We start from the raw sequence: 14,673 nt of genomic DNA on the forward strand, positions 1-14,673 counted from the left end.
TCTATAGCTTACATGGTATCACCTGTCACCACCTAAAGAGGAGGAAACCATGTGGGGAAAAATAATACAGAATAAAGAAACATTATAATGTGTTACATGAATAAAACATGTATTTTGTATAAATGACTGTTTACTGTAGGTCATAACATGGTAATTCATTAGTGCCTATTTTGGGAAAGACTGGTCTACACCACTGAGGCAGTATATAAAAGGCCAGGGTTTATGGGGGCGTGAACAGTGAACACAGTACTCTTTACAGCATTATCTGGGAGGCTGCCCCCCCCCCCCCCACCTCAGTGAGCTGTGGCCTGGGTTCAGCAAGGAAGCATTCTAGGGCCTTTTACTGTGCCTAAACGAGTCCATGACATCAGCCTGTGACTGCAATTTGTTCTTGTTCGCAGATGACTCGGTTCAGCTGGTCTTGGATTGGGACAAATTGCAGGTTGAAAAAGCCCTTAGCTCTGAACTTGGTAGAATCGGCACCTGGCTCGCTGATAACAAACTATCTTTACACCTGGGTAAAAACTGGATCCGTTCTCCTTGGGTCAAATAGAAACCTCATCAAGGCCGACGGCTCCACTTCACAGTTAAAGTGGGTGACAATATTATCCCAAGAAAAGATGAAATTAGCCACATGGGTTCCATCTTAAAGGTAAATCTTTCCAGGGATAAAACGTAATTAAAAAAAAGTCAACTAAAGAACAAGATTTTTGTACAGAATCTCCTCAGGTCAGTAAGAATACATTGAGGACTGTAACAGGAGCACTCATTCAAGGTTCCTTCGACTATGCATGCACTACCATAGCACCACAAAGGCCTTTCAAACAAGGCTCCAGACATGCCAAAACAAACAGGCTACTGCTTGGCCTTATCCTACAACTCACCTCATCCTACTCATTTTGGCTCAGATATAGCTCAGATATAGAGGACAGAGTACAGCAACTTGCAATATAGGCCTGGTCTAGATACGCTGGCTACACCCCAAAGACACTCATGTACCTGCACAAACAACTTACAAAATGTCAACGCCGTCCATAATCACAACACCAGAGGGAGCTCCACTAATCACGTTCAACCCAGATTTGGCCCAAACAAGGGGTTAAATGTGTTCTCCTATGCTACAAAAATGTGGAACGCCCTACCAACAGTCGTAATCCCTACTCTCCTTCAAAACCGCTCTCAAAGAGCACTTAACCCATTCTGAACAGGCACCCATTTTGGTGTCAGCATCATGTTATGCTTTAGCTATATTGAAAAATAGCAGATCTACAAGCTCATATCGCGCCACCGAGTGGCGCGATACGAGCTTGTAGGTCTGCTATTTTTGAAAAATCGAAGAGCGACTGACATTTCTAGAATCTGATCTCAGGTCAGAATGGGTTCATCAGACCAGTGTGTGTCCAGTGGAAACCTCGTATGAATCTGATCTCAGGTCAGAATGGGTTGAGTGCAATTCAATCCCAAGTAAAAAAGTCAACTTTTACTGTAGTAAGTGTGGCCAATGCCATTGAGGACAGGACAGAAGACCCCACTTCTGCACCACCAGAGGTAATAGTAGTACTGTAGTAAGTGTGGCCAGGACAGAAGACCCCACTTCTGCACCACCAGAGGCTGGAGAGGAAGAGAGGAGAGGAGGAGACTGTATAAATATAGTGTATCTACAGCAGAGAGCTGTTATCTCTTCCTCTGTTTGTCTCAGTAGAACCAGAAGGAAGTATTGCATGACGTGAATATCTCCACAGGGGAAAAAAAGACGTGACACTTTATTTGACAGTCTTCGTGCAACAAGAACATCAGGTAACCATTTTGGTATATTAACATCATTAACCAAAAGAATATTCTATATAGAATACACTTACAGTGTGTGTGTGTGTGTGTGTGTGTGTGTGTGTGTGTGTGTGTGTGTGTGTGTGTGTGTGTGTGTGTGTGTGTGTGTGTGTGTGTGTGTGTGCGTGCCTGCCTGCCTGCCTGCCTGCCTGCCTGCCTGCCTGCCTGCCTGCCTGCTGCCTGCGTGCGTGCGTGCGTGCACGTGTGTGTGCATGTGAGTTTAGGTTTTATTAGTTTTAGTGTTTTGTGTTGTAATAAATATGAGGTATTTGTCAGGGGCAATATTCAAAAAGGTGCAATATATATATATATTTTTTTATTGACAAAACATTGGAAGGTAAATTTCATATCCGCTTAATATGATATACTATACAGTCTATACTGTATACTATATATCTGTTGTCAGGCAAAGCCAGTCCAAAATATGAACTTTTCAAAAACTTATTTTAGAACAACACAATACTGCCTCATCAGGTACGGTGACTTTATATGTATAGTCAGATACTTGAATGTGTCCTTATTATTATTATCACTTTACCCAAGTTCAGCTCATTCTAATCAATGGAGGACCAGCTAACTCCAGTTGTACTTATATGGTTGGAGTTAAATGGTTTGTTTGACAGTCAGAAGGATTTTTTAAATACTTTTAGTTCATTAGTTAAATGAATTGACAAAGATGAGAATTAACCACATTTTCTCTTTCATTTGAGTTCGTTTTTGTTCATTTTGTAAATCACAATATGCTGTGTTATAGGCATTGTTTTATTTAAAGCCTCATTTCTATTTGATATTTCCTCCCTACATCCAGTTTTCTTAATCTCATTTATTTTAGTTAATTGGCAAGGCAATGCAAGGCAGTTTTTAACAACAGAGGAATTCAATGACATTAGACATTTATATTTAAAAATAAATTATTAAAAATAAAGAAAAAGGACAGTTACAGTTACAGTGCAGAAGAGAAAGAAAAACAAGAAAGGGAAAAGTAGCTCAATCAAAGGCAGCGGCAAACAGAATGGTTTCAATTGTGTTTTAAACCAAATAAGAGTGGCAGACCTGCAGTTTTCTGGGAGTTTGTTCCAGATATGTGGTGCATAGAAGCTAAATGCCGATTCCCCAGAATCCCCACGTTTATTTTTGTTTTAGGGACACACAGCAGGCTTTTCCCCAGGCCTGGACTGGTCACTTTTTTATCGATCATTACGGAAATTATCAGAACTAAACATGGAGGGATGTTTTTCAGGTGTTATTTGGGCTTGTTTGTTTGTGTGTGCCTCGACGGAGCGGGGAGGTAGAGCAGCTGCTATCTGCGTGCCGGTTGTGGTGGGCTGGTACTGGGCCAAAATCAGGGCCTTTTGCCCTTTCCCAGATGACCTGAGAAGGATGGTTCATGATCGTACAAGATCAGTTTAATAATATACAGTCCACAGTGAGTAGGCCAACCTTTCCCTGCACCTACACTACACATGAGCATGAGAAAATAACATCAATTGCATCTTACATAACATACACAACATTCCCAACATGTCTGAACACAAATGTGTGTGTAATTGTGTATGAGAACAGACTGGTGTCTGCTATGAAATAGCATGTTCAGATGATGAAAGGAATCTCTGTCTGTCTGTTCAGATAACTTCAGTACAGTTGAGTGGGCTGTCGAATCTCTGTCTGTCTCTTTAGATAAGTTCACTAAAGCTGAGTGGGCTGACTAGTGTACTTAATGGGTTTTTTCCCCCATAAACTGATGTAAATGTAATGTCCTTAAAGTTATGTTTTTGTAGCAGCCTGTGGTCTAGAGAGTAAAGTCTCGTATAGAGCAGGGGTCTTCAATATAGGGGGTCCCGGACCCAGGGGTTTTCAACTGGTGGTCCATGGACCACTGGTGGTCCGTGAAAGAATTGCATTTGGTCCCTGATCATGCATTTAGAAACATATAGGAAAGTGAGTACTATTTTTATTTTTATTTTTTGCTGAGAAATGAAATGACCTGGTGACCTATGAGGCATCATGTTGTAATTTACTTGGAAGTTGGAGGTGAAGACATTCCACAGAAAATCTCAAGAAGGGGAAATGTACCCACTAGTCAGTATAGTCACTAGTGACTAGTGTACCCCTTAGTTCAGTCATCATTATTAAGAAATGTATATTGCATGTGTGTGCTCGACACTCATACCAGTTACTATAACATGGAAGGTTGGATAAAGTAAGAACGGAATTCATCACCCAGTCTGTGTTGTAGAGCCTACTGTAGAGCCTTAAGGCAGTTTTTGTTGAACACAATGCAGTGATATGCAGGTTACAGCATATTGTAAATATATTCTGTATATTTGTGTTTGCTAATTTAATACATTGCTCATTTTGTGTCTCAGTATACACGAGTAAGACGCCCTGTCCTGCTGAAACAACAGGTCTGGGAATGCGCATATGGACTTAATTAATTAATAAAGTTTTCGGACCGGGTAGGGCGTAAAATGTGTGCTAGTAATTACTAAGGCCAGGCGCGACTCAGGCCCAGTTAGGGCCCAAGTCGGGCCTGTTGAGAACTCTAGTTTTCGCTGGCTGCCGGGCGCGGCTGCGTTAATGACTGTGGGGCAGGCCCATCTTGTCACGGTACGCTCCTCTGCCCTTGGACTTTGTCTGTGTTTTGGGACTTATTACTTGTATTTGTGTTCTGTACCTTATTTTGTAATGGTGTTCTGTGATTTCCTGTCTGCCTTGTTTGCTGTCTCCTGCCTTGTCTCACCCCCCTGTATTGGTGTAACCCCATAGCCACCTGTGTTCTGTTGTTTGTTAGCCTATCCCAGTGTTGATTGTGTGTTTCAGTTCACCTGTGTGTAGTTAGTCTTGTCTATATATAGGCCTATGCCCCAGTGTTTTCAGCTCAGTTCGTCGTCGTGAATGATGTGGTCAGTACCTTGTGTTTCCCTAGTTAAGTCCTAGTTATTTCAAGTCCTAGTTATGTCTAGTTGTTCCAAGTAGTTTCACGATGTGCATCTTTTGAGAATTAAAACCCTTTAATTCACTCCTCTGCCTGTGCCTGGTTCGTTCTGCACCTCCAGAACCACATCGTGACACATCTAGAGTTTGAATGGACAGGTATCAGTCAAAAGGGAGACATCGAAGAGGAATGACGGGTGGGGCTGGATCAACATGTGGAATGCCAGAACAGGTCAGCTCCATATATGGAGATCTAAGGGTTTGATGAGGTCAGATCAACATGGTGTCCGTGAGGTCAGATGTATACCGGCTCCATAATTATGCAGATCTACCTGTAGGTGGTGATCCAGTCTTCTCCATGTATGGCTATCCGGGGTTAGATGAGGTACGGTCGCAATTAGGGCTGCACGATATGGACAAAGATTCATATCACGATATATATGGCAGATATCTCGATACGATACGATATAATTAATATCACGATATATATGGCAGATATCCCGATATCGATACGATACGATATATCGTGCAGCCCTAGTGTGTGTGTGTGTGTGTGTGTGTGTGTGTGTGTGTGTGTGTGTGTGTGTGTGTGTGTGTGTGTGTGTGTGTGTGTGTGTTTGTGTGTGTGTGTGTGTGTGTGTGTGTGTGTGTGTGTGTGTGTGTGTGTGTGTGTGTGTGTGTGTGTTCAGGACAGAGGGACAAACGGAGTGATGGTTTATTTTCCGAGGGGCACAGGCTAAAACAGAGGGCTGGCTTTAGAAGTGGACGATATATCGATATGTCGACGATATATCTATATCGCGATACCGTTGCCTTTTTGCGATACTGATATTGTGCATGTTCATACCTCGATAACGATACGATAACGATATATTGTGCAGCCTTAGTCACAATTACATTTTATTTTTGGCTGTCTATATTGTATTGTAATTATACCCTATGGCTGTGGAATGCCAGCCTGCCAATCACCCAAAAGCTGCCAGAATTGGTGTGACATGTGCGGGCATTGGTCATTCACCACATCAATGTCTCTACTGAGGTTTGGCACACTTATTACACGACACTTAATCAAAGGTATACACTTACGCACACATATTATGAGCAATTTGAGCATGCAACAAATCTATCCCTGCATCTTGCGGCACTCCCAACCTGTCTGAACACATAACAGATTCCGATGTCTCCATTGTAAAGGGAGGGCATATCTAGTAGTATTATCTGTGAATTCATAAGGTCAGGTATAGACACCTATAAAGAGACATGTCAGTTCCTTGTTGAGGAAGTCAACAACGGTCCTGTTTCTCCAGACCTACATTAGCTTTTACATATTGAAGCAGGTAAGACACAGTGACATTGTACTGTAGGAAAATGTGACTTAACCTCTTTCATTTTAATCTTAATCTTTTGTTTTACCTTTTCTATATTATGCCATTGTTTTTTGAGTGGTGCAACCACTCCAAGGAACAGCAATGTCACTATGGACTATGTGACTATGTTACTATGTTTAGAGTACCAGTAGGGGCAAAAGTGGCGCTGTTGTGCCAGAAACAGAGAGAGATAGTGCTGCACTGTTGCCAGAGAGGAGGGAGAGGGAGAGAGGGAGAGAGGGAGAGAGAGGGAGAGAGGGAGAGAGGGAGAGAGAGAGAGAGAGAGAGAGAGAGAGAGAGCCACTCAGTTCACACGGGTGTGATTTTATTAAACCCTGTAGCAAAAATGTACAGTGTGTTAATGTGACCAATTCATTAATATTTGATTTGACTAAATTACTGTCACACTTGTGTTTAAATGAATGGTCAAATTTGTGCGCACACACATAGATTATTTGGAGAAGAATAACAATCAGTAGCATACAAGCATATGTAACAGAGTTTAGTGGGTTCCACTTGCTCCATCAGTAAGGACATTTCTTATTGGTTAGTGGGCGGCACCCATTGAATAACACTGGCGTCCACGTTTAGAGTGGTGTCAGTCTAACATGAGACATGCCCATGGTAAGATGTGTTCCTCAGCACACTATATTTTCAACAAGAGTCTGTATGTTTACTGTGATACTGTGATGAATATTAGTTGTTCTAAACATGCTAAATGTACCAACATGAAGTTGTTTTGTACATGTTTTCAATTAATTATTTTGACATACTATAAACTGTAAACTGTTTATAAAAACATGCTTTTGGTCACACTGTTAATTCTATTATAGACGTGCTGAGGATTGGGTGTGTTACACAGACACAGAAACTGACCAGATACGTCTGTGTATTTATCAGGTACATTGTGTTGTTATTTCTTTGAAATCTGTATGTTTATTGATTGGGTCAGTCTAACATGAGACATGCCCATGACGTGCTGAGGATTGGGTGTGTTACACAGACAGAAACTGACCAGATACATCTGTGTATTTATCAGATTAAACTGTCAACAAAGAGAGAAGTCGTCCAGAACTTCATTATTCCACAACACAACGCAGATCACACGTTACACATACAGTAGGAGGTGTGTGGAGGACATGTCCCTGCTGTCTTGAAAGGGACATGAATTGTCCTCTCCAATAAACTAACCCTCTAAAAGTTGAATATCACCTTTAAGGTACACATTCACATTGCTATACTTTACTAATGTGTACATATTTCACACATGGACTCATACAAAGCATGATGAGATCACAGCTCTAAAGATGAAGATCTGCATGAATGGTACTCAGTTGACCTACAATTGCTCAAAATGTCAACAGTTACAGTCCTCAGTTACAGTCCTTTAGTTAAGGTGTGGTTAAAGTTGTTTAATGTGAATTGCTGAACACAACTAGTGTAGCAAACAAACTTGGAGCTGACAACCAATACATGATGACAGTCCTGACTTCTGCAGGGATAGAAATTAGGGTAGACATTCTAATGAACCATTAACCATTAACCTCAGCTAAAAACTCAACATCTGAAAGAAACACAGACTACATGACTGCATGTATATTGTCCATTTCAGCTCATTGCTTGTAGATTGAGCATCATGCACCTGTCTTCTATAGGATATTTTTGAGGCCTCGGGCCTCTCTCTGCAGTATATAGTAGGCCTATATTGTGTGCAAACTCTGTGGAATTTGGGACGTGTGACTTGTGACCACGCGCCATGTCATTCTATGTACATTGCATAGAATGAACAATGTAGTGATGCCATGTCGGACTAATTACACACACACACCCACACACACCCCCACACACACATACACACCCCCACACCCACACACACCCCCACACACACATGCACACACATGCACGCACACGCACACACACGCATACACATGCACACACATGCACGCACACACACATGCACACAACTATATAATGACAATGCTTGCAACGATCTGCAGCCGTGTCTGGAGTCATACTTTGGAATTGTCATCTCATGCTGTCCAACTCTGTTACTTTTTATTGAACTCTAAATGCGACTCCTTAGCAACTAATAAAGATTCTTGCTCTCTCTCTCTCTCTCTCTCTCATAATAAACAACCTCAAAACCAGCCATGAGTGGAGATACAAGCTGCAACAGGAGAAGTGAAGGTAATGTATACAGTATCTTGCTTGTATTTTATTTTTGTGTCCTGCCCTGTGAAGCACTTTGAGCTGCATTTATGTATGAAAGGTGCTATACAAATAAAGTTTATTATTATGACAGCAAAAGAACCCTTTAGTTGTTTCAATATATATTTTCTTTCTAATTTAATTTAATTCTATTATTCATCTCTAATTACTGTAATTGTGTAAATATAATGTAATGTTATACATCAGATATTTAGCATTCATAATCATATGGATTTAATCCAACAGGTGTCATAAAGAATGATGAAGAAGTTCGGATTGTGATGGTTGGGAAGCACGGAGTTGGAAAGAGCGCCACCGGAAACACCATCCTGGGTTCTGAAGCTTTTGAATCAGGGTTTTCATCTAGCTCTCTGACATTGAGCTGTCAGAAGGCCAGAGGTGTAGTGGATGGTAGAAAGGTCTCTGTTGTTGACACACCGGGCTTGTTTGACACCAGGTTCAGTGAAGATGCAACCCTTACAGAGATCAAAAAGAGTGTTTGTTTTGCTGCTCCTGGTCCCCACGTGTTCCTGAATGTGATCAAACTGGGAAGATTCGAAGAAGAGGAGCGAAAAACCATGGAAATGATTCAGGAAACATTCAGCCAAAAGTCAGAAGATTACACCATGATTCTCTTCACTAATGGTGACCAGCTTGAAGACGAATCAATTGAAGTCTTCTTGAAAAAGAGTCCAGAAAAACTACAAGAATTAGTCCGAAAATGTGATGGTCGCTATTATGTCTTCAGCAACAAAACCAAGGATCCATCTCAGGTCACTGAGCTGCTGGAGAAGATCAGCAGCATGGTGTTGAAGAATGGAGGAAGCCACTACACCACTGAGATGTTCCAAGAAGCAGAGAAACTAATAGAGGAAGAGAAACAGAGGATTCTTAAAGAGAACAAACCGAATAGACGTAAAGAGGAGGACGAGCTGAAGAAAGAATATGAAGGAGAGGCTCTGGAAGAAGCAAAGAAAATAATAAAAGAACAACATGAACAAGAAGCAAGAGAGAAAGCTGAGAAAAGCGACAAAGTATTGACTTATGAATTTCTGGGTGGTGCTGCTGGAGCTGCCGTAGGAGCTGCTGCTGGCGCTGACGCTGGGCGTAGTTTTGGCCTATATGGAGCAATAATAGGTGGTGTATGTGGGTGTTGCATAGGGGGTAAATTAGGCGCAGCAGCAGCGGCTGAAGCAGATTCTAGCGGACAGGCTGTAGTAGCTGGTGCCAAGGCAGTGGCTAACATAGGGAAAACAGTGAAAGAAAACTGCATCACCCAATGAATGACTAAGCTTCAGCTTGAGCCAAGTCATGTAGGCTAATTCACATCACAATAAACTCAAATTCATAGGTTTCATGTTTGGAAACTTTACAAATGAAGAAGGGATGAGAATAAGGAAGGAACTGTAATCGTGTGCAACCCGGCAGAGAGAGCTGTAGAATTGTACATATGCTTTCAGCTGGGTTGTCAATTTAAGCCAATCGGGAGAAAGAACATTGATCAGCTTCAATTGTACATTGTTCCAGTTTCAGATTTGTCTGCTCATTTCTTTGAGTAGTCATAGGTGCCCGGGACCGTCTAGCTGTGAGGAGACAGTGCTATTTAGTGATCATTCTCACCAAGTTTTATGAAAATCCGGCTATCCATACTAGAGTTATTTTGATAACAGACAAACAAAAACACATACACTGTACAAACAAACCCATGGAATGAGGTCAAACCATAACCTCTATCCACCTCTATTACTGTAACAACGGTAAAAGTGCCTCCTGGATTTTCACGTTAATATCTTAAATGATGTAAAGTGTCAGTTGTAGTATACTGTACCTGTCCACTTTCTAATCATTATCTGATTGTTTATTTTAGTAGACCTATATATATATATATAAAATAAAATGCTATCACTGTTTGGCAGTGGTGCGTGCGTGTGTGTGTGTCACTGTGGTGTAATCAGCAGATTTAACGAAGCTGTTGTCATAATGAACGTGTTGCCAAATATTACTTGGCAACACATTTGTGTGTGAACAGCAACAGGCTGTATAACAGCCAGGGGACTGAGCAGACCACAAACATGTTTTTATTTGATGTTTTCATCTTACCATGCAGCAGGCAATGAATGATGTTCACAATAATGTGTTGGATTTTTACAGTTTTGACGTTTTATAAACAACAGTTCTGTTGGATTCTATGATCTTGCAATTAGCTGACATGGGGAGAATACCAACAGACATTGAAAACTAAATTCATCACCCAGTCAACCCTCTGTGTTGTAGAGCAGTGAGACAACTTGTGTTGAAAAGCCTACTGTAGAGTATAGTGAGACAGTTTTTGTTGAACACAATGCAGTGATACAGGTACAGCCATTCATAGATTCTGTATGCTATAACCACAACTATGAATAGGCAGCTCTGCTCAACGTCACATTGCAATAACTGTGTATAAAACTCAGGCAATAAGATAACAATTTGTAATTTGCGTTTGTTTATTGTAAATGAATTCCCTACAGTACTTTCTTCATTGTACAAAAACAAATGAAAATGGTTAAAATATAGTTTGAAGTTACAATGGGTTTGTATAGGAAGGGGGTGGGGAAGCTAAAACGAATATCAAATATCTACATACTGAATCAAGCAACTTAAAAACCCTTTAAAATTGCAATATTTGTCATTGAAATGTGAGTATAATTGAGTACAATGGACCCCCAATGGAAACAAGTCATTGGGGGTGCCAAATTAGGTGTTTAATCCTTAGGTCCTTAGACCTTGTATTGAACTGTAGTTTCCTGTGCTTTTTCCTCCTGCAAACTGTTAATAAAGTATTCAATCAATCAATGAATCAATCAATCAATCCCAAAATACAAATAGGCTACTCAAGTAAAGTACAGTACAGATGTAGCCTACTTTGTAAATGTACTTTTGTTACTTTTGGGATGTAACACTTGGATAATAAACAACAACAAAGACAAGTACTTTAATAGCCTGTCTGGGGGTTAAGGTCATATATATATAGTTAAGGTGACTCGAAACTGGCAACCTTACGACGTGCATTTAGCTGCAAATCAAGTGTTACAAAGGCATTGGTGACCTATCGAATTAAGTTACAGTTTGCGAATGACAGCACAAGCACATACAGTAGGCACACAAGCACATTACAATATTTACAAGATAGCCATGAAGAGACATAGGCCTACAATCTGGCCTATGTCTCTCAGCCTCAATTCGGTAAAATAATCTGTCTTGAGAGTTTTTGTCAAAGATTAAAATAAATAAATAAATAAATAAAACAATGTTCAAAAGTTTTTCAGAAATTGGCCTAGAGAAAATTGCACTTCTCCAATTTAAATTCACAATGCGTGTTACAAATCTTCTCTTTCACACACTAAAACGAAAATAAAATAAAATACGTGCAAAACAGCGCCCTCCGCCTCCGGTCGTCACACAATTCAATAGATCATCGATGTCGGTGTAACACACAGACAGGGATGTTGCCGGAATTCAACTGAACGGAGTCCAGCAGTCCAGCAACAACAGTAATGGCGTCGGGCAGGTTGGAGAAGCTCGCCGCCTGGTTCCTCAGCCGGCTGGCCGCCGGCCTCCTGGCCGTGTTCCGCCTCCTGTCGCCGCGGGGAGCGGCTCCTCCGGCGGCGACACTGCCCCCCATCACCAACCCGCTGCTGAAGACCCCCGCTGTCCGTCTGGCTGCCATGATACGGCGGAGAGAGGCAGGTGAACGTTCTCTAGCTCCCTCTTTCCATCTCCTCCTGATGTTTTGTGTAAAGCACATTGAATTGCCTTGTTGTTCAACTTAATGTGCTAGTAATAAACTTACCTTGACGCCCCCTGCCCACTTCTCTTACTTACTTCTCTTACTCGCACTCTTATTTACTGTCTCTTTTTAACATTCTCTCTCTCTCTCTCTCTCTCTCTCTCTCTCTCTCTCTCTCTCTCTCTCTCTCTCAAATGTGTAGTTACAAGTGTAACAGAGTCAGAACAATGGGGTCACCGTCAAGGTAGCCTCGGAAACCCAGACGTTTTTATTTCCAGGTGACCAGGTCATAGGAAGATTGAACTGTGTTTTGCCAGGCTATATCCATAAACCACTGCTGCTTGGTTTATGATAATAGGTGGGAGGCTATTCGCTGTCATTTCCCTTTGTACCCATTAAGACCTGATACAAATGTCTTCTAAATCAGTAGTTCTCACACACGATTTTTCTAAAAAGTGTCCCATTTGGTTCCTAAATATCCATAGCTTATTTGGGGACCCCCGGGAACTCCTCCAAGGACCCCTGGGGGTCTCCAAACCCCACATGGAGAACCGGGCAGTGGACTGGTCTACTAGGTGTGCGTGGCAAGTAGTCAGTGGAATGGTCACTGATACAACTGATCTGTTCTGTTGTAATGTTTCATAAAGTGGCTTCACTGATCCCTTCCTCCTGGCTGAGCTTTGCAACCATACCAGTGTAACAGGATTAGTTCCCTGATTAGTTCCAGAACACTAATACTGTATGTTATGTATGGTATGTTACTTATGTATGTTGGCTATGTTCAGGCACCAGCTCAGTGAGTGGCCTTGTGGTTAGAACCACAAGGCCATGTTTTGAAAACCTTTTTCAAAACATCTTTCAAACAGATTGATTTGATTTGAAACAGATTTGAGATTGATTGGGAACTCATTTTTCAAAAATAGAAGATGTACAAGCTCGCATGGTGGCATGAAGTGAAGTAGCCTGAGCTAACGTGTTAGGTTTCTGGTCTAGAGGGGCGGGTCGCGGCTGAGATTTGCGCACGCCCTGATTGGATCTCATCGATCTGTCCGTCACCCCCGGCCCCTCCTCTCCCCCCTCCTAGTGCAGCGCTACGTCACATCATTTGGAGATAATTTTGATTTCTAAAGATGTGCCTCAGTCCGGATGGATGAATGGATATCATACACATAACCATGATGTTAAATTCAGAGTGCAGGAACAAGAGGGATTTAAATTTTTACATTGTGGCTCCAAGGCAGGATGTCTGTCAGGGCTAATCTGGCAAACTGCTGTATTGTGCACTGCATGCACACTGTCACACAAACACAGAAAAGAATAAACTGATGTATTGTGCACTGCATGCACACTCACACAAACACAGAGAAGAATAAACTGCTGTATTGTGCACTGCATGCACACTGTCACACAAACACACTGCATGCACACTGTCACACAAACACACTGCATGCACACTGTCACACAAACACACTGCATGCACACTGTCACACAAACACACTGCATGCACACTGTCACACAAACACACTGCATGCACACTGTCACACAAACACAGAGAAGAATAAACTGCTGTATTGTGCACTGCATGCACACTAGGGATGCTCCGATCACGTTTTTTGGGGCCGATCCCGATCACCGATCTTTTTTTTTAAGATCGGCCGATTCCGATTCCGATCCCGATCTTTTTTAATATTTTTATTAATATTTTTATTAATATTTTTTTTTTTTTTTTTTTTTTTACTTATAAAAAATTCTGGCAACCCGCGCCCCGCGGTCATTTTCCGCTAACCTGAGCGGGGCTCCCTAGCCTGCTGGAGGGGCTCCCTTCATCCCATGCACCCTCGAGAGAGAGAAAGAAAAGGGAAAAAAATGCAGCCTTGAGCCTACCAATGTAACGTTGTGGTCTTGTGGAGCTGCTTGATCACCTCCTCCTCCTCCTGTCCTTAAATTGCCAATACCAATAAATCCACACTAAAGTAGTGTGTATACTTCCACAGCCTAATCAATCTGTCAATCTTTGTCAACTCAGCATGTGTTGACAACTTGTGGCGGAACAACATTGGGCCGGGCCGGGGGGTGAGACAGCACGACCGGGCCTCACCGAACCTGACTCCCCCCCCCCCCCCCCCCCCCAACGGGAAAAATATATAATTTACGCAAACAGTTGCTGCTAATTTGAGCAGGCGTGCATGAACGAGAGAGGAGTTATGTGTGTGACAGTGTGAGGAGCTCATCACAGTCACAGATGGAGGGAAAGTGTTATATTTTGACTATTATTTATGCTACATATTATTGATCGCGTCTGTGTCTGTGACATTGCGCAGCAGTGCACACACGAGAGAGAGAGAGAGAGAGAGAGAGAGAGAGAGAGAGAGACGTAGAGAGAGAGAGGTGCTGCGTTGTTTTGTGTCTCCAGCAGAGTTTGTAGTGTCTCCATCTCTCTCTGGAAGAGGTTGACCATGAACTCTTTCACCGAGCTGAGGCGCTCCAACACAAACAAATCTGACGCTAAGCTCCAAACACCGTGTAAAAAATAAATAGGCTACTCATCTTTGTGTTCTGTTTCACCGTATT

At 42.0% G+C, this 14,673-nt stretch overlaps 2 protein-coding genes across 4 annotated transcripts in view; both read left to right on the top strand.

The window, feature by feature from the left end:
- The first annotated feature begins 1,459 nt into the window (after window positions 1-1,459).
- Window positions 1,460-10,530, top strand: LOC310858927 (GTPase IMAP family member 7-like). Of its 2 annotated transcripts, XM_083765232.1 has the most exons (4): window positions 1,460-1,548; window positions 1,611-1,797; window positions 8,277-8,315; window positions 8,583-10,530. In XM_083765232.1, the coding sequence occupies exons 3-4, from the start codon at window positions 8,279-8,281 to the stop codon at window positions 9,617-9,619; spliced, it is 1,074 nt and encodes a 357-aa protein (XP_083621358.1). In that variant the 5' UTR covers window positions 1,460-1,548; window positions 1,611-1,797; window positions 8,277-8,278; the 3' UTR covers window positions 9,620-10,530. The 2 variants fall into 2 exon arrangements, with proteins under 2 accessions (XP_083621358.1, XP_083621359.1); XM_083765233.1 differs by lacking the exons at window positions 1,460-1,548; window positions 1,611-1,797 and adding an exon at window positions 2,862-3,253.
- A 1,244-nt stretch (window positions 10,531-11,774) lies between these two features.
- LOC310858528 (fatty-acid amide hydrolase 2-A-like) overlaps window positions 11,775-14,673 on the top strand; it is a 31,033-nt gene continuing 28,134 nt past the window's right edge. The window contains exon 1 of one of the 2 annotated variants that reach the window (XM_083764687.1): window positions 11,775-12,058. In XM_083764687.1, the coding sequence (XP_083620813.1) occupies window positions 11,870-12,058 (189 nt within the window). In that variant the 5' untranslated portion in view covers window positions 11,775-11,869. Of the gene's footprint in view, window positions 12,063-14,673 lie in introns of both variants that reach the window. The other variant, XM_083764688.1, reaches the window with a different exon arrangement.

The sequence above is a fragment of the Protomyctophum parallelum genome, assembly GCF_964188405.1.
Source record: "Protomyctophum parallelum genome assembly, chromosome: 5".
In the NCBI taxonomy this organism is placed as follows: Eukaryota; Metazoa; Chordata; class Actinopteri; order Myctophiformes; family Myctophidae; genus Protomyctophum; species Protomyctophum parallelum.

Coding starts and splice junctions, on each gene's coding strand:
- LOC310858927 (XM_083765232.1), top strand. CDS start 8,279: ATGAGTGGAGATACAAGCTGCAACAGGAGAAGTGAAG. Junction 8,316..8,582: donor CTGCAACAGGAGAAGTGAAG/GTAATGTATACA, acceptor TTAATCCAACAG/GTGTCATAAAGAATGATGAA.